Below are 20,091 nucleotides of genomic sequence, written 5' to 3'. Positions count from 1 at the left end.
ATCTGAACCCAAGCCAGGCCAGATGGTCGTTGTTTTTCACCAGATTTAATTTCGTTGTCACCTATCGCCCTGGGATTAAGAACGTCAAGGCAGATGCTTTGTCACGTAGCTTTCCTGGGAGGGGGGTGATTCGGAAGATCCTGGTCCAATTTTGCCTCAAGAGGTGGTAATATCTACCCTTTATCCCGACCTTGAGGCAGGGTTGTGGGAGGCCCAGGGAGATGCACTGGATTCCTGTCCTCCAGGGAAGTTGTTTGTTCCTTCTGAATTACGACACAAGGTGTTCGAGGAATATCACTTTACAGTTCTTACAGGACACCCTGGGAGCAGATCCACAGTCAATATCATTTCTCATAGATTCTGGTGTCCAGAGTTGCGTAAATGTGTTGAGGGTTATGTGTCAGCTTGCGGTACTTGTGCACGTGCTAAGGTAACACATACTCGGCCTACTAGATCTCTACTTCTGTTGTCCATCCCGTCCCGACCTTGAACTCATTTATCCATGGACTTTATCACAGATCTGCCGAATTCCTCAGGAAAAATTGTGATTTTGGTTGTTGTTGATCACTTCAGCAAGATGTTGCACTTTATAGCATTATCAGGTCTACCTAATACTAAAATTCTCGCACACGTGTTTGTCGATAACATCGTTAAGCTACATGGTATTCCCTCTGATGTGGTGTCTGATAGGGGGACTCAGTTTGTTTCCAGATTCTGGAAGGCGTTCTGTACTCGCCTGGGGTTACAATTGTTCTTCTTTTCGGTCTTTCATCCTCAGTTAAACGGACAGACTGAATGCACTAACTAGAATCTGGAGACTTATTTGAGATGTTTTGTCTCAGAGAATCAGGAGGAGTGGTCTTCATTTTTGTCTTTGATCGAGTTTGCCATAAATACCGTAGGCAAGAGTCCACTGATATGTCGCAGTTTTTTGGGGCATATGGGTTCCAACCGCAGTTTTGCACATTTTCTAGTACTGAGACTTCTGGTATACCTGAAGAGGAAAGATTTTCCTCTTCTTTGTCATCTATTTGGCGGAAAAAAATAAAATAAAATGGGCAACAAGTATAAACGGATGGCTGACAAGAGACGTATGAGTGGTCCGGACCTGAGAGTGGCTGATTCTGTGTGGCTGTCCACAAGAAACATTAAGTTGAAGGTACCTTCTTGGAAGTTGGGTTCAAGGTTTATTGGTCCATATAAGATCTCTGCCATTATTAACCCGGTAGCCTTTCATCTTGAACTTCCGCAGGCTTTAAAAATTCATAAATGTTTTCCACAAATCATTGCTGAAGAGATATGTCGAACCTGCTGAACCATCCTCCTTGCTGCCCGCTCCTGTCATGGTGGATGGTAATCTTGAATTTCAAATCGGCAGGATAGTGGACTCCTTCCAGTATCTCGTTCAGTCCAGAGAAGAAAATGTGGGTTCCAGAGGCCGACGTTAATGCCAGTCGCCTTGTGAAAGCGTTTCAAAGGACTTATCCAGATAATGTCTGTCATGGGTGTCCAGGGGTCACCCATAGAAGGGGGGTACTGTCACGGTCCCTCCTGTAACAGAGGTTAGAAGATCTAAGAGACTGGCTGCATGTTAGGTTATCTGACAGCTTATCTGTTTTTACTTGTTGCAGTGTTGTTGTTGGTAATGACCACACCTCTTGTCTCAGGTGTAGCTTGTGGTCATTACTGCTCCTTTATTTAGTCGAGACTCACACTTCATACCATGCGGTTGATATTATCTCCTTGGAGTAGAAAGAGCTGGTGTGAGTTGCTCATCTGTGTTCCTGCCCATCCATTTTCTATTGAAGATAAGTGTACTTCCCTTTATATTTTGTAGTTCCCATTTGCTCGTTGTTTACTAGGCCTCAGGGAGATGCTGGTTCGTTCATCTGGGAAGGAACCAGTGGTCTCAGACCCAGTCACTACTCCTAGGGATTTCCAGGGATATTCCCACCTTCAGGGTCTATTCATACTGACACGAGTCAGGGCTAGCTTTAGGGTTTCCTAGGTGGTGACCTCTTCCTTTTCCCTAGCCGTGAGGCCTAGTTTCTGGTCATTTTCCTTATGTTGTCATTCTAGTATTCCTCCCCTCCCCCTACTTTGTGACACCACTGCATTTTGAAGGGAATTATAGATGTTGGATAACCCCTTTAAAGGCTATGTACAACTTTAGAGACTATTTTTTATGATTGCATGTTACTCATTTTTGGCTAAAAATCTTTTTTTCAATTGGCCTTTATTAAAAATATTGAGCTGTTCTGTCACAAAGGGGTAGCTTTTTTTCTACCTGTGTGACTGATACTTTCACTTTGTGCGGGTCAACTAATAAACCTTATCTCTAAACTACTGAGACATCATAAACACTTATTTAAGCCCCATTCTTATCAATAAGATAAGAACTGAGCTATAATTAGTGATAGAGGTCAGAGATAAGAAGACCGTCTTCTCCTGGTCTGACGGAAAAGACAGAAAACCCAAAGGGTGGTACTAGAGTGTGTCAGCTCTGTACAGAAAAAAGGACTTTATATTTTTTATAAAAACCAATTAAAAAATATATTTTTAGCTCAAAATGATTACAAAAAATTGCCCCAAAAGTTGTACATAGCCTTTAAAACATGCCAGATCTAATCTAAGCATGGCCCCCTCTAGCTCTGTACAACGTGTGCTAGTATCCCCCATCTAGCAGTTTTTCTCCATAGTGCCAGAAGACAAAAGCATTGTAGCAGGATTATGTAGGCTGTGGGGATTCAAACACAAACGTAGGCACCAGAGCTCTGTTGCAGTACATGATGTGTTGTCAGCAGTTACTATTGGAAAATAGAAATGGCCGCTAGGTAGCGCAACAAGAGTGTCCTCTTTCTCCCACTCCGTTTCTCAGCCATGCCGCTTCCATGTGCAGTACAGTGCCCATGTCATCATCATCATCACTAGTTACTGTTTCTCCCACTCAGACTATGCCTCCACTACTCCATCATCAGCCATCGATACATCGATAACAGAATGCATGGCCAGAAAACAATTCTACATGGTCGTGTGTGGGGGCAAGGGGGGTTTTCGAAGTTGAAACTAATCGGGTCCTCAGACACGCTGGCAAGAATGGCACGCTGTATGCTTGCTTGCACAATTACAGGTATATCCTTACCATCAAACAATCTGATGATTACTGGATACCCATGCTTTTAGACCCTCACTATCAAAGCAAAATTGGGGTATGTTTTCCTATTGCCAAAAGGGACACCAAAATTACTTTATTACCAGGATAAATTGTGTACACAGCTTGTCTAATTTTTTGGTGAGCAGACTCCTGCAGCCTACTTGTCTGTTCAGGAGGCCCATCACTGTCCCCCTGTGACGGCTGTGTCTCGGTCTCTGTGTTGTTTGCCGTGCATGCTGGTTGCCTGGGGCAACATGTAGTTTATGCAGCATGTGTGTACACTACTCCTTTAAGGTTTGTTTGCCTTCCCTGTCTGGTGCTTGTGGGGTTAACTACTTGGCTGGGTGTGGTCACTAGGTGCTTATATTGCCTGTGGCTGGTAGGCTGGAGTTATTTGTCCTCCAGCCTTTGTTGGTGCTGGAACTATGCTCCTGTCCTGGGTTTTCCACCTGCCCAGTCCATGAGGGCCACCTTGTGAGACATCAATGTCTCCTCATTGTCACCTTCCCTTCCTTTCCCTATTCTATGTGTGGTGTGGTATGTTCAGGGTGTGTGTTGTATGTCTAGTTGTTGTTCCATGTATGGTCTGTTTTTGGTGTGTATGGTCCTGCTTGGATGCTAGACATTCCCCTGTCTGTCTGTGCCTTCGGTGAGAGGGCTCCTGGGTTCCCCGGAGGGGGAACATAAAGTCAGTGAACAGCTCTGCCTGGGAGCGCCATGCATCTTGTCCAAATGGGGGTCCCGGCAGTTACTGGTGTGCTGGATTCTGTGTTTGTTTGTACTGTGTCCTGTTTGGTGTTTTTGGTTCCAGCACATATTCATGGTTTCCAGTTGTGGTGGTGTGGACTGCTGGTGTTCCTTCTAGCAGCCGCAGCAGGTAAGTGACTATGGTTTCCGGTATCCTTGATCCAGTGGGTATTATTTGCCACTGTGTTCTTACCTGCCCATCCAATTGCTTTTCACTGTCTTTCCCTTTCCTTGCATCTAGGCTGGTGGGAGACTCCTGTTCATCCATATCTTGGATGAACAGGTCGTCTCCAGTTCCTGACATTATTTCCAGGGATCATCATTGCAACTGAGGGTCCGAGGTTCCTGTGTATGAGCCCTACTACCATCTGGGTCCGCTCATACGGTTAGGAGTCAGGGCTAGGATTAGGGTGGCAGTAGGAGATGCCCTGCTCCCTTTCCCTATTGAGCAATTTAGACAGCACTCCAAAATTTGCTTAGTTGATTTTTATTTGTTTAGCCGGACATGGTGGTTCATTAAACAACGTTTCGGGCAGAGAGAATGCTCTTCATCAGGCTAGTAGGTACACATGGGGGTGCAGACGATCCCTAGACACCAATCCCTGGTGTCTAGACCTAGTTTCTTGCCCCGCTTCTCTTCAGTGTTTGGTGGGGAGTTTCCCCCCACTCCCCACAGTGACACCCACATGGAGTCACCGATCTCCCTTTGTCTCTGCTACCACAAGCAGCAAAAGTTGCAGCAGAAACCAGTTCAGTAACATTAACATGATGGAGACATTTTTCCATGTGATGGACAGGATAACACAAATTTGTGTGTGTATAAACAGGGGCACGGATCAACCCCTGGTATATTAAGATAGGGACCAGTGTTTAGTAGGAGAGATTCTGCCAGTCTGCAGATAACAAGCAGTGTTTAGTAGAAAAGACTCTGCCAGACTGCATGAGTGACCATAAGATGGTGCAATGGAAATGTTGAGCCACAGATCCTGGGTCACCAGCCCTGTGACTAGGGGCACAGCCAAACCATTCAGCCACAGAACCTGGGCCACCAGCCTTTGGTCAGGGTACCATCCCTCTGAGACAGAGAGGAACAGCTAGCTCAAGCCTTTCCTCATTACAAAACCTTCTTCTGCCAGGGAGGAGACTGGAGAAGCCAGCTCAGTGCCTTGCCTGTATTTTTTTGTACTTCCTTCAGTAAAGAAGCACACTGGTTTACTGCAAACCCTCAGCCCTCTGGACTTATTTTCTATTGGGGTGCACCATGCCTTACCATCCCCTTCGGACAGCAGCAACACGTGGTAACACCTGAATGGTGTCCAGGGGACTCAGAAGTTCTAGGTACATCACTGTGCATGTTACAGTATTTGGTGATGTGCTTGGATTCAGTACCTTGCTGCTGCAGCCGATTAATAGCCTCAGCAGGAGACCACCAGGAGAAAATGGTTATCTTCAGCGATCACTTGCCATATCCAGACATGTCATCGCTGTTGTTTTCAAGAAAATTTTCAAACCATCTTTTTTAAGGACCAATTCAGTTCTGAAGTGACTTTAAGGCTACATGCATCCGCAAACCGCGCATCTGCAAAAAACGGAAGCCGCCCGTGTGCCTTCTGCAATTTGCGGAACGGAACGGGCGGCCATTGATATAACTGCCTATTCTTGTCCGTTTTGCGGACAAGAATAGGACATGTTATATTTTTTTTGTGGGGCCGCGGAACGGAGCAACAGATGCGGACAGCACACGGAGTGCTGTCCGCATCTTTTGCGGCCCCATTGAAGTGAATGGGTCCGCATCCGAGCCGCCAAAACGGTGGCTCGGATGCAGACCCAAACAATGGCCGTGTACATGAGACCTAAGGGGATTACATAATAGAAACCACCCATAAATTACCCCATTTTAGAAACTACACTCCTCAAATTATTCAAATCCTAAAAGTTGTCAACCGTTTAGGTATTCAACAGGGAAAAAAAATCAAATAAAGGTGAAATTTAAAAATTTAATTTTTTGTGTGTGCATATTTTCCAATTTAATAAATTTTTCATTTGGCACAGACAAGGTTAACAGCAAAAAAGAACTCTCAGTATTTATAATCCTGATTCTGCAGTTTACAGAAACACCTCATATGGTTGTAAATCTCTTCCTGGGCACACAGCACTGCTCAGAAGAAATGGAGTGCAATATTGTTTTTGGAGGGCAGGTTTTGCTAGAATGGTTTTTGGGTGCCATGTCTCATTTGAGGTAGTCTTGGGTGCTAATATTCGAATCACGAATATTAATCGCGAATATCGGCACTTCGAGAATTTGCAAATATTTAGAATATAGTGATATATATTCATAATTTCGAATATTATAGATTTTTTTTCATCAGTAACATCCCTTCTTGCTTGTGGGCCAATGAGAAGGCTGCAATGTCTTTGTCTGAGCTTAGCAACATCCCTAGCAACCTATAGGAAAGTTGCCTACCCATTACTATAAAAGAACATCCCCAGCAACCATTTTCTACCGTTTTTTAAAGTTCTGAGAGAGACAGCAGTGTCATTGCTGTGCTCTGTGCTTTCCACACTACATTAGATAGATAGTTAGATAGCTTATATATATATATAATACAGATAGTTATTGGGAGATAGTCAGTGTAGGTTATATCCTGATATAGTGTAGCTGTTGCAGTGCAGTGTGTTAGGTAGTGTGATAGGTTCTGCTGTCCATACATACATGCAGACCTGCTAAAATGTGAAGTTTCACGTATTGTGGCCAAAATATTTGCATCATTAGTGGCAATTAGCGCAATTGCGAATATATTGGAGCACTCTAACTGCAAATAAAGCCATTTTTAATATTCTGACATGCCAACCATTTTCTCCAATCTCAGGAAACTTCTAGCAGCTTGGAAAATGTAGCAAAAGTGACCCACGACTGTATTTCACATGCATTACGCGAATATTACATTGATGATTTTTCATAATTAAGAAAATCTCATTCGCGAATATATGACGAATATTCACCCAAATATTCGTGAAATATCGCAAATTCGGATATAGCCCCTGCCGCTCATCACTAATTTGAAGAGATCAAGAGGAGAAGTGAATGCTTTGACCCAAAAAGCATTTCATAGAGTTTAGAAACACTTAGCAGTGAAAATGAAAAATGACATTTAGAGATAAGCGATTAAAAAAAAAATATTTGATTCAACCGGTTCGCCAAATTAAAAAAAAATAATTGGTTTGATCCGAATTTATTTGCGGCGAACCACATTAAAAGGCTGCAGAGAGCCTTTATAGAGGTGTAGAACACTGCCTTGCATTAACACACATAGGGAGTGTGCTCTGGTAGTAAAATAATAGTCAGTATGATATTCAAATGACAGGCGTCACTCTTAGAATCACTGCACACTTCACTTATTTGGGCAGTCAAGGGGCCAAAACTGACCAAATAACTGAAGTATCAACTCAGCCTTACAGTTCGATGTTAGCGCCAAGAAGAAGTGCACTCCTTATACACTGTCATCATCTGATTTTACATAGATGTCTACAGAACCTGTTCTATTAAACGCTTATACAAGTAAAGCCCCTCGACAGAGTGGAGAGGGTGTCAGCAGTAAGTTTGTGTCGACATCACTGATTATTTTGCCCTTCCTCTGATACGTCAGAACAATAACCCCAAAAAAATGGATCCGGTCTGTTGAGCATCCGCCTTCACTCGGTCAGCATTTGGTCAGTAATCCATCAGTATTGCTAATGCCCAAAAAATCTAATAAGTAAATTAAAAGGAAATTAAAACACCCCAAAAAAGTCTGTAATACATTCAGCGGTAACGCAGCTAAACTGCAAACAAATGCTGCACTACCTAAATGCACTATATAGAAAGTATATTATTGGTATATAACACCCCTGCTTCAATCAGTTTTTTTTGGGGGGCAACTGGTATTTCACACCAGTATAAATTATTTGTTCCAATAACTTTTGTCACTCTGTGTAGATGAAGTAACTCAGAAGAACCGCAAACAAATGCTGCACTACCCAAATGCACTATATAGAAAGTATATAATTGGTATATAACACCCCTGCTTCAATCAGTTTTTTTTGGGGGGCAACTGGTACCGTATATCACACCAGTAGAATTTTTTTTTTCCAATAGCGTTTAGCACGCTGTGTAGCTGCAGTATCGCAGCAGAACCGCACACAACTTCTGCACAATACAAATGCACTATAATATACTTTCTATGTTAGAAAGTATATTATAAGTATATTACACCCCTCAGTATGTCACACCTATCGATAGCACACCTATACCAGTCCTTAAAAGGACTTTTGTGGCCCTATAAGCTAGCGTTTGGTGTCCCTAACAGTCTGTCCCTGCTCCACACAGCAACCTCTCCCTACACTGACAAAAGACTGAATGTAAAATGGCGGCCAGATCAGGTTTATTTATAAGGTAGGGGGTATGTCCATGTGCTGAAACGTCTCAATTGCCTGTCCTGTATCACCTGATGGATGTGTCATGGGTCAAAGTTCTTCACAATGTAAAAGAATATGGCTCCGGCGGACATCGCAATATGTTCGCCCATTCGGCGACCCGCACCCCAATAACAAGAATGGTTTGTTGGAATTACAGAGCTGTATAATAGCTATTTGGATCCCCAGTCAGTGCAGAAAGGTGTAAGAGGATTGTTCCTATTACCCAAGCTGTAACCTCCCCTACTGAACACTGTTCAACATAAATGCTGTAGAATGATTCCTCCCTATCCTTTCCCTACACCTTGAATAATCTTTCCTTGCACTTGTAAATCTTTTTGTTTAGCACAATGAAGTTTTTTCTAGTACTGTCCTTTGCGCCTGCTGATGTCTCTCCCTGCACTAAGTACACTGGACAATGTGTAACATCCCAGAGTTATGTTGCTAAACTCTTTTTTCCCGCTACTATTTGTTGGTAACATGTGCCTTGTCATCTAATGTGATTTTATTTAATAGTGCATTTTCTAAGACTGTTACATGTATTTGCTGTAATTTCCATGTACACCAGCAGGTGGCAGCAATGTGTCAGCAGGGCCTTAGTAACAGTTTAGCATATCTAGACTGGAATAGTACATTCCAGTTTAGCTTCAACCTCTTTGAGCAGAGTGGGCTGGCCCATGTCCTGCCTCATGGGGAGGAAAGGAAGTTAGTGTGAGTGTGCCAGCCACCCCGGCTAGGGGAAGGCTGTGCTGGAAGGAGCTCCCAGTTCTAGGGATCCCAACCCAGGATCGTGTCTCGGCTGAGACAAAAGATCTTCATTCTCAGTCTGAGCCCTTCAGCCTCAACTGGTGACAAGCAAGCAGCCACCTCCAGAACTCCAGGAAGAACCATTCCCTGTGAGCTAACTGTGAGTACCATCCAGAGACCAGGAGAAGCCAAATTTCTCCTCAGCTAGTCAGTCCCATACACAGCAGAAGATAGACAGAGCAGAAGACAGATTCCTGCCATATTCTCCAGGCACATGATAGGAGCAGAAGAGATATTGATCCCTGCCACATATTGCCAATACCTGCTGGGACCCAAGACTATTGCTGCATCTCATATGGATTAATGCTGCCTCCAGTAAAGACAAGTTGAATTATATCCCAAGTCTGGATCTCAATTATTGCTATCAAAACCCTCAATTACTCCTACTAGCAACAGACTCATTTATTGCAAGTGAGCCAGGATCCAGGAGTCCAGCCATACCAAGGTAGGAGACACCGTTGACACTATTACTACTGCTACACAGAGACATTACACCACTCTGGCATTCCTAACCTGGTACGTGAGATGCAAAACCTTAAAGGGCCCAGAGACTGTACCCTGCGCACGCTGCAATTGGCGTCACAAACAAAAACTTTTAACTATCATTTACACCTGACCCAGTCAGTGCATAATATTGCGCCAGTGTGCATTTGTCCAATCCGGCTTACTGCAAATGGCAGAATCCAAGATGACTGAGACTATTTATAGGGCTGCGACATCACAAGGCTGGCTGGCTGCTGATTGGCTACATGCATGGCATTATGGGTGATCCCGCCTTCCCAGAGTTCCTTGCTTCATGTCCTCACACGTGCAGCAGCCATTTTAGGAAAAAATGTGAATTCGTTACCACGAAGCATGAGGAAATTCAGATTCGGTGTGAATCGAATAATTCCTGAAATTCAGAACGAATTCCACTTCGTAAGCTTCGATTTGCTCATCTCTAATGACATTTTATTTCCAATAACATGTTGCTTTAGCCCCAAATTTTTTATATTTTACAAGGAGTAACAGAAGAAAAAGCAACCCACAATTTGTTATCCATTTTTACTGAATACAGCAACTCTCCATATGTGGTCATAAAAACTGCTGTTTGGGGACATACTGTAGCAGTGTTCAGAAGGGAAGGAGCAAGATATGGAGTTTCTAACATGGAATTTGCTGAAATATTTTTTTAGGGACCATAACATTTTTATTTTTTTGTTCACTGAGCTGTGTGAGGGCTTGTTTCTTGCTGGACAAACTGTAGTTTTTTTTCCTTTTTTGGTACCATTTTGGGGTACAAATGATTTTTTGATCGCTTGTTTTAACTTTTTTTCAGGGGGTAAGGTGGGCAAAAATGGTAACTCTGTCAGAGTTTTTATTTTTAAATTTTTTATGGGATTCCACATGCGGTACATCATATGATCACATGATATCATATGATAATTTTGTTCTGTGGGTCGATACGGTTATGGTGATACTAAATGTACACTGTTTTTTCATGTTTTACTACATTTGCAGCATAAAATCCTTTATTAAAAATAATTTATATTTTGCCAAATACGAACATCTATAATATTTTTATTTTTACACCAACATAGCTGTGTGAGTGTTTATGGGATGGTCTGTAGTTTTTATACGTACCATTTTGAGATACATATTTATTTTTGATCAATGTTTATAAAAAAATTTTTTGGCAGGTGAGGTAATGAAAACAGAAATTTCATCATTGTTTTCAAATTTTTTCTCAGCGTTCACCACGTGGGATTAGTAATATTATCCTTTTATAGATCAGGTTGTTACGAACACAGCAATACTAATTATGTGTAGACATGGGGATATGACCTCCAGAGTGCGGTCCGGATGCCGGAAGTGAGCCTCTGGCGTCCGGACGTCAGGCCTGGGAAAACGCTGTGATTAAATAAATGGCGCCACAACGGCCAGAGCCAGTTTGGCCCAAGCAGCTTGGTTCTTGTGGGGATTCCATCACTTGTCCAAATGTAAGTAGGACCCGGTTTTCTTGTTCAGATGTACCTTACTAGATACTTTCCTTGCAGGACATGGGCCTTTTACTGATTGTGTGTATATATTCCCTTTAGGTATCATTAGTGGGACAGCCCTATTTCTGGTGGTCCACAAAACCTGTTGTTTGCATCTGGCTTGGAGCTAAGTATCATATTCTGTATATTATTTGGCATATCCTTCTTGGTATTGAGATCACCCCCTGATGAGCCTGGAAAGTTCTAGGCGAAACGCGTCGGGATTTTGTGTTTTTTCTTGTTTAGAGAGTGGCAGTGGTATCCATTTACTAGGATAACCATTTATATTCTATATGTTAATTATCCTTTCCCTTATTAGGATCTATTAGGGACCGGATAGCATTAGGTTCAGGGACAGGGAACCTCCACCATCAGGGGGTCGCCCTGGGCTAAGCAGTCTGTAGGGCAACTAGGGTAAGTTTCTCTGCCCTGCTCTCTCTATAAGACCTTGGTCCCTCCCCCGGAACCTCTTCTTCTATCCTATCACTATGAATGTTTTCTCTTAGGGGTTACTACTCCCCTGTAAAGTAATCTTGGCAATTGTAGTGCACAACTTATTGGTATTTACATACCTATACCCTTTCTATTATAAATAAAGGTATTTTAAAAGTCACGTTCTTTACTCCATTAAATTCCCTTTGAAATCAATGTGACAGAGTATCTAAGCAACAAAATCCTAATGCATGGTGGTATTTTTCTATTTAAGTATGGACAGTTTCTTAATAGGCACTTTATTTACTGAAGATCTAATCAATGAAGTAAAAGATATTTTTTTGGACAGGGAAGTACCAGGTTTGACCTCATCTGCAAGCTGTAAAATAGTCTTTAAAGATTTGTATCAGGGCTATAAGGACAACATAAAGTCTTGGTGGGAAATCAAGTCATTTGAGAACTACTTAGAACATAAAATTATTCCAAAAGGCTTACGTATCCCCCTAAGACCGGCAGAACGTATCCAGTCTCCTGAGTTCATAACCAAATGGGAGCAGGAGATTACCTGTAGTTCATTAAAGTTGATGGCACTCCTCCTTGATGAGGAAAAAAGAGTCTTTGAAAATACATCAGACAAACTAAAGGGACTTATAGAATTGCCCTTAAACTCAAAACTGACCCAGACTTTGACAAGAGGGAATCTTACCTACAAACGGCTGTGGAGAGATTTCAAAACCTCATCAAGGAGAGAAAACACAGGCAATTTATTAAGGATTTGGGGGAATTCTGAGAAAATAGGGCTTACACCTTTGTAAGGAGTAACAATTCACAGACTGAATCGGAAGTAACCTCGTCTGAACCTGATTTCTCCGATTCCGAGGGCCTGGGTATTCCTAAAACTAGAGGAGCAGTTAGGGGAGGCCGATATTCAAGAGGACGTAGAGCGGGCCAAAGATGGCGGGGATCAAGGGGACAGAGAGGCAACTACTGGGGGGGGACAAGGGGGCGGACAGTCAGGTCCCATGCCGTCAGGTCCCCAGAGTCGTACCCAAACAGACAGTACACTACAGAAATCACCACCGCTAACGTTAGCCACCGCTGTGTCTTTGCCTGCCTCAAACTCTACTTTATCTTCCTATTTGGGAGAAAGCTAAAATGGCATACATTTATTAGAAATTGTACAAACCGGATTCCAAAAAAGTTGGGACACTAAACAAATTGTGAATAAAAACTGAATGCAATGATGTGGAGATGGCAAATGTCAATATTTTATTTGTAATAGAACGTAGATGACATATCAAACGTTTAATCCGAGTAAATGTATCATTTTAAAGGAAAAATATGTTGATTCCATTTTTCACGGTGTCAACAAATCCCCAAAAAGTTGGGACAAGTAGCAATAAGAGGCTGGAAAAAGTAAATTTGAGCATAACGAAGAGCTGGAAGACCAATTAACACTAATTAGGTCAATTGGCAACATGATTGGGTATAAAAAGAGCTTCTCAGAGTGGCAGTGTCTCTCAGAAGCCAAGATGGGTAGAGGATCACCAATTCCCACAATGTTGCGCAGAAAGATAGTGGAGCAATATCAGAAAGGTGTTACCCAGTGAAAAATTGCAAAGACTTTGCATCTTATCATCATCAACTGTGCATAACATCATCCGAAGATTCAGAGAATCTGGAACAATCTCTGTGCGTAAGGGTCAAGGCCGTAAAACCAAACTGGATGCCCGTGACACTGCACCACAAACAGGAATGCTACTGTAAAGGAAATCACACGATGGGCTCAGGAATACTTTTAGAAACCATTGTCAGTGAACACAATCCACTGTGCCATCCGCCGTTGCCAGCTGAAACTCTACAGTGCAAAGAAGAAGCCATTTCTAAGCAAGATCCACAAGCTCAGGCATTTTCACTGGGCCAGGGATCATTTAAAATGGAGTGTGGCAAAATGGAAGACTGTTCTGTGGTCAAACGAGTCATGATAAAGAGGAAGGTGCAACAAAGAGTGCCCAATATTTTTTTTACGCTTGGTAACTTCAGACATTGCACAGTTACAAACAAATGATTTTCTTCATCCGAATCTGTCTGAGTCTGAGTTCCAAGCCTTAAGAAACTTAGAGAATAACAAAAATCTGATTATTAAACAATCTGACAAGGGTGGCAATTTGGTACTCCTGGATCACCCTAAGTATCAACAAATGTGTTTGACATTATTAAATGACAAAAATAGCTATAAAAAAAATCCCCTCAGATCCCACTGAGAATTTCCTTACAGACCTGACCAGAATCTTGGTTCAGGGCTTACAACAAGGTATCATTAATAAAACTGAATTTGAGTATTTACTTCCCAAAGCCCCTCAAACCCCAACCTTTTATTGTCTACCCAAGATACATAAGGAGGTACATCCCCTTAGGGGTCGTCCAATCGTATCAGGTATTGATTCCCTGACACATCATAGTGAAATCTATCTAGACAAGGTACTTCGTGACTTTGTCTGGACTTTACAACCTTTTACTAGGGATACGATGGACTTTTCTTCGTAAAATAGAAACCTTAACTGTTAACCCCAACAGTATCTTGGCTAGCATAGATGTAGAATCGCTCTATACGTCTATTCCACATGATCGAGGAATCGGAGCTGTTACTTACTTTTTAAATACCAGAGGGACTCATTTTTTCCAACACAATGAATTTATCTTACGTCTCCTGGAATACATTTTAACCCATAACTTCTTTCTATTTAACGGCTCTTTTTACCACCAGCTCAGGGGGACGGCGATGGGGAATTCTTGTGCCCCGACATACGCTAACCTCCTCCTGGGCTGGTGGGAAGATAAATACATCTTCCTAGATCAGCACCAATGGTGGAATGACAATATCACCTTTTGGACTCGTTACATTGACGACGTGTTTCTGATCTGGGAGGGTAGTATTTCCGCTCTTCATAAGTTCATCAATATCTTAAACCAGAACGATATCGGCCTGAGCTCCACCTTTGAAACTCAGACCGAACAAATTACGTTCCTTGACGTTGTGGTGAGAAAAACTGAGGGGACCCTCAGTACGTCGGTACATCGAAAACCGACGGCTACTAACAGTATCCTTCATTGGGATAGTCACCATCCCACTGCCGTGAAGAGGGGGATCCCTAGGGGACAGTACCTGCGGGTTCGCAGGAACTGTTCCTCGGGAAGTAACTTTTACTCAGTCAGAATCCAAAAAATAATAAAACAGATTGACACAGAGAGGCTATCCACTGAGTCCTTCAAATTTGCAGAGTCCAAGAGAAGGGAGGACCTCCTGATGCCAAGGCCTAGGGACAAGTCGGACGAGGGTCTGATACGCCTGGTTTTCACCTTCGACTCTGGCAACAAGGAGGGGGTATTCATTCTGAGAAGACACTGGCCAATACTCAAGATGGACCCAGATCTAACACAGGTGATTAAGGAATATCCCCAAGTTACCTACCGGAAAGGAAGGAGCTTACGGGATCGACTAGTTCATAGTCACTATGAGGGTCCCAAAAAAGAGGGCACTTGGCTAGACCGCAAGTCTTTGGGCGTCTTTAAATGCGGATCTTGTAAAGCCTGCAATTTCATCAACACCTCAAAGACAGTAATCTGTTCCATCACACAACGTCCCTTTGCTATCCGGGACTTTGCAAACTGTAAAACGAAAGGCGTTATATATGTTTGCCAATGTATATGTCCTATGGACTACATTGGCAAAACAAAAAGAGAATTTCGAAGAAGGGTCTGCGAGCATATTAACGATATTAAAAAATTAAAAGATACACCTGTAGCTCATCATTTTAACAACTACCATATGGGTGATGTAGGCTCTGCTCGTTTCTCTGTCCTTGAGGTGGTCCCCCTCTCTGAAAGAAAAGGCGATTGGGACAAGAAGATCCTCAAAAAAGAAACAGCATGGATCTACTGTTTTCAGTCCTAGTCCCCCCTTGGGCTTAATGAAAGATAAAATTTCACATGTTTCATCTGAATTCCCTGTCCATTTAATACACACCTTTCTTCAGTAATAATTTAAGAAACCTTGTATGTGGCCCTTTTACTGGATTTATGCGAGAAGCATCTTACTATTGGTGAACAAATATCAGTTCAGCATATCTTTATGAATTTGGTGTCCTCCCCCTTCCTATATTGTCATTAGGGAGATGACCCAAGTGATTGTTATCCCTTTATTGTATATCTATTACTATTTTGGAGACATTTGTATGTGATGGTCCCATCATGTCTCTGGCCTTCTTTGTGGGTGCCATTTTTTTCACAAAAAAAGCATTGAGTCCATTGGTCTTTCTTATCTAATCTATGGTCTCATGCTTTACCGATTTGTTATTCTGCAGTTATTTTATCTCCGGCACTCCTGGAGAGATTTTGCGTCTCTTGATGCGTTCCATGAAGAAGCCGGAAATGATGTTTGAGAATTTCCGGTCTTGGCATTGAACCATATGCGGTTCACGATGCGTGTCACGTCACCAGAAGTACCTTAATAGATACTTTCTTTGCAGGACATGGGCCTTTTACTGATTGTGTGTATATATTCCCTTTAGGTATCATTAGTGGGACAGCCCTATTTCTGGTGGTCCACAAAACCTGTTGTTTGCATCTGGCTTGGAGCTAAGTATCATATTCTGTATATCATTTGGCATATCCTTCTTGGTATTGAGATCACCCCCTGATGAGCCTGGAAAGTCCTAGGCGAAACGCGTCGGGATTTTTGTGTTTTTTCTCGTTTAGAGAGTGGCAGTGGTATCCATTTACTAGGATAACGATTTACATTCTATATGTTAATTATCCTTTCCCTTATTAGGATCTATTAGGGACCGGATAGCATTAGGTTCAGGGACAGGGAACCTCCAACATCAGGGGGTCGCCCTGGGCTAAGCAGTCTGTAGGGCAACTAGGGTAAGTTTCTCTGCCCTGCCCTCTCTATAAGACCTTGGTCCCTCCCCCGGAACCTCTTCTTCTATCCTGTCACTATGAATGTTTTCTCTTAGGGGTTACTACTCCCCTGTAAAGTAATCTTGGTAATTGTAGTGCACAACTTATTGGTATTTACATACCTATACCCTTTCTATTATAAATAAAGGTATTTTAAAAGTCACGTTCTTTACTCCATTAAATTCCCTTTGAAATCAATGTGACAGAGTATCTAAGCAACAAAATTCTAATGCATGGTGGTATTTTTCTATTTATGTGTAGTTTATTTATTTTTTCATTTTTATAATTGATTGTAAATGAGCGGATATGGGAAAAAGTAAATTTTTTCATTATATTTTTTAAATTTTTTTAATATTTTGTTTGCTATTTTCATACTTTTTTTTAACAAGCCCCACTTGGTCCCTGAAGATCCAGTGGTCCTGATGTCATCCATTGCAGTCTACAGTACTGTCAGTTTTACGCTGATATTCAGCCTTATAAAACCTTGCCTCTGGCAGACTTCGGTACGTGACAAGCCTGGAGGCCCTTGTAAGGTCTCTGGCTGCCATGGCAACCATCAGGACACTGCCATCACAGCAGCTCAGCATCAGCATTCTCTACTGACCGCTGCATGTAAAGGATTAAATGACTGTTGCAGCAGAGTGTCAGCTGTAAGTTACAACTGACACTTGCTGCTGATGGTGGCGGCTCAGTTCCTCTGCCGCTGCCATCTTCACACATGGAGAACAGGGGGGGCATCAGGGGGCACAGGGGCTATTAGGGGCTCAAAGGAAGCATCAGGTGCACAAGGGGGGCACCATGGGCATACCTGATTTCAGGCTCTGTTCTCCACAATCACGAACTTTGGAGATCAAAGCCTGAAACCATAACTATTGAAGCAACTACACTCTGATTGGTTAGTCTGTACAGACTAACCAATCAGAGCAATCGCTCACAAGGGACCACTCTAATTAGTCCCTTACTGGCTGCTCCAGTGTCTCTGCTGTCCGTTACAGTGGAAACTCCTGGGATCTGACGCTTTATAGTGTCACGGCCCTGGTCAACATTTACATTCATTACATGCGGTAAATTACATGTAATCTGGACATACAGTTATGTCCATTTGCGACAAAGGGTTAAAGGACAGAATGTATCACTTACCATTTTCATTTCTTCAAATGTAATTGCCATCATAGTCTTGTTATTGAAGTGTTTCTCCCAAGTTTCCAAATAATCAAAATACTGCCCAAAAACCACTAAAAGAGAAATATCAAAAAGTATGTTATTCCTGAGTTTTAAAGCACAGAAAATAAAAAAATATTAATTTGCTATCTGCACTCAAGACTGATTAAGACGATTAACAATACAGTTGGAATATTTTATTAAAAGCAACTCTCAAATCAGAAAATCATATTTTTTTAAATGACAGGCTCAATATATGGTATTTAGATATGACACATTGGGCCAAAGTTACTAATGTTAGTGCACCTAGAAACAGCAAATTGGCACAATCTGGCACATTTATGGCAAAGTTTGGCACATGGACCTCAAGGGCATTATAGATGATGGGAGTAGTCATACTCATAGTGGCAGCTCTCGTTCTAACACTCACTGGACCATGCATTGAAGGGAGGGGTGCACATAAATAAAAAATAAAATAAATAATAAAACCCTTCTTTGACTCAGGGCATGATCTGTTTTTGGGGCCCTCTGTCTTGTGACAGTGGATCTGCCCCTCGTGTTAGTAAATTTTGGCAGTGCAAAGCAGAAGTTACTTGAACGGGTCTCTGGAGGCAATGATGAGAAAGCTTGCGTGCAACAGGTTGACTGTACTTTACTGCAGCAGCTCAGCAGATGGTTCACACAGGCCCTGAATACATTAACGACAATCTGCATCACTTTTGTCATATACAGTTTCCCCATGTGTATGTAGGGCAGAATGCACAATAGAAGTTCCCTTTAAGATTTTTCTATATACTGTAGTCTGGATAGTTGTTGCTGGATAGTTGGTGCTGCTACTATCAAAATTCTGGCTCAGGGTCTTCTGTAGCCTGGACATTTTTGGGCCTCTCAGATGTTGTGAACTACCCTGTGTATTGGTATAGTAAACACGTATATATGTTGCTAGTTTAACCCCTTCTACCCCGAGCCAGTTTTCACCCTCCTGCCCAGGCCATTTTTTGCAAATCTGACATGTGTCACTTTATGTGGTAATAACTTTGGAACACTTTTACTTATCCAAGCCATTCTGAAATTGTCTGCTCGTGACACATTGTACTTCATATATTGAAGATAAGGGTCGGCACTGCCTTGTGATGGCTGCGGTGCACGTGTCAAGAGGTCGGCGTCCCAGCAAACAATGTAAAGAAGAGGACCGGCACTCGCAAATGGAATTTTCACTGCTGTGGTTTATTCAGTCACTCTTAAAGACATAGTGACGCGTTTCAGCACATAGAAAGTGCTTTCATCAGACCATACAACACACTACTATCATTGTGTCTTATATACATTCAAAAGGTAAAGGGACTGACGTCATGAGATGTAAGGCTCCTCCCACATGGAGGCCGATACAGGTTCAGTTGTGTGCATACCATAGACCATGGGAATCAATGTAAAGCGGTGGAAAAATTCAAGTCCGCTGAAAATCAAACATAAATCAAAGTATAAGCATTATGCATATTATGCAAACATGATCAAGCATTAGATAAAGCCAGAAATATTGTAATCCCTGTTGAGGCCTCTTGGTTCCACCGTTTGAAGTCGGTGGATCCAGTACGCCTCTCTCTTTAGGAGCATTTTATTCCTATCGCCACCGCGGCGGGGTAATGGTACATTTTCGATCACTTGAAATCGCAGTTGGGATATTGCATGTCTTTTCTCATGAAAATGGTGCGGTAAAGGAAGCAGTAAATTCTCGGTGCGAATAGTGGACTTGTGTTTGCTTAATCTGTCTTTGATGCGCATAGAGGTTTCACCCACATAGAGCAAACCACAGGGACATTTGAGGATGTATATGACGTGTTTGCTGTCACATGTGAACATGCCCTTAATTGGGATCTGTTCACCAGAATGGGGATGTGTAAGATAGGCGCCTTTAATGACACTGGAGCAGTTGTTACAGTTCAGGCATGGGAATGTGCCCTGACGTGGAGTGGTCAGTGTGGTCTGTCGCAGACTGGGTTTAATGGTGCCTATGTCGGCTCGAATAATTTTATCCCGGATATTATCTGATCTTTTGAAGCACATCATGGGCGGAGTCTGGAATGCCTCTATCTGGGGGTATGACCTCGAGACTACGTGCCAGTGTTTATTAATAATGCCTCTGATCTTCTGTGTCCATGGGTGATATTTCACCACTAATGGGATGCGGGGTGGTTTATTTGTTTTCTCTTCCTGCGGTTGATCGAGTTTTTTCTTTTGGGTTTCTAGTAGATGTCTGGGATAGCCTCTATTGAGAAATTTATTGGTCATCTCTTTCATCCTTGTTTGACAGGTGTCAGGATCCGTGACGATCCTTTTTACACGTTGGTACTGTGAAAA

At 42.4% G+C, this 20,091-nt stretch overlaps 1 protein-coding gene across 1 annotated transcript in view; it reads right to left on the bottom strand.

Annotated features, from left to right (window-relative positions):
- The window catches only part of LOC120998721 (sulfotransferase 6B1-like), a 240,696-nt gene that overhangs the window by 55,597 nt on the left and 165,008 nt on the right, over positions 1 to 20,091 (bottom strand). Inside the window, exon 5 of the mRNA XM_040429509.1 lies at positions 17,713 to 17,807. Coding sequence (XP_040285443.1) covers positions 17,713 to 17,807 — 95 coding nt within the window. The remainder of the gene's footprint in view (positions 1 to 17,712; positions 17,808 to 20,091) is intronic.

This window comes from Bufo bufo, chromosome 4 (assembly GCF_905171765.1).
Source record: "Bufo bufo chromosome 4, aBufBuf1.1, whole genome shotgun sequence".
Classification (NCBI taxonomy): Eukaryota; Metazoa; Chordata; class Amphibia; order Anura; family Bufonidae; genus Bufo; species Bufo bufo.
Note: the sequence above shows the minus strand (reverse complement) of the source record. Positions and strands in the feature narration are given on the sequence as shown.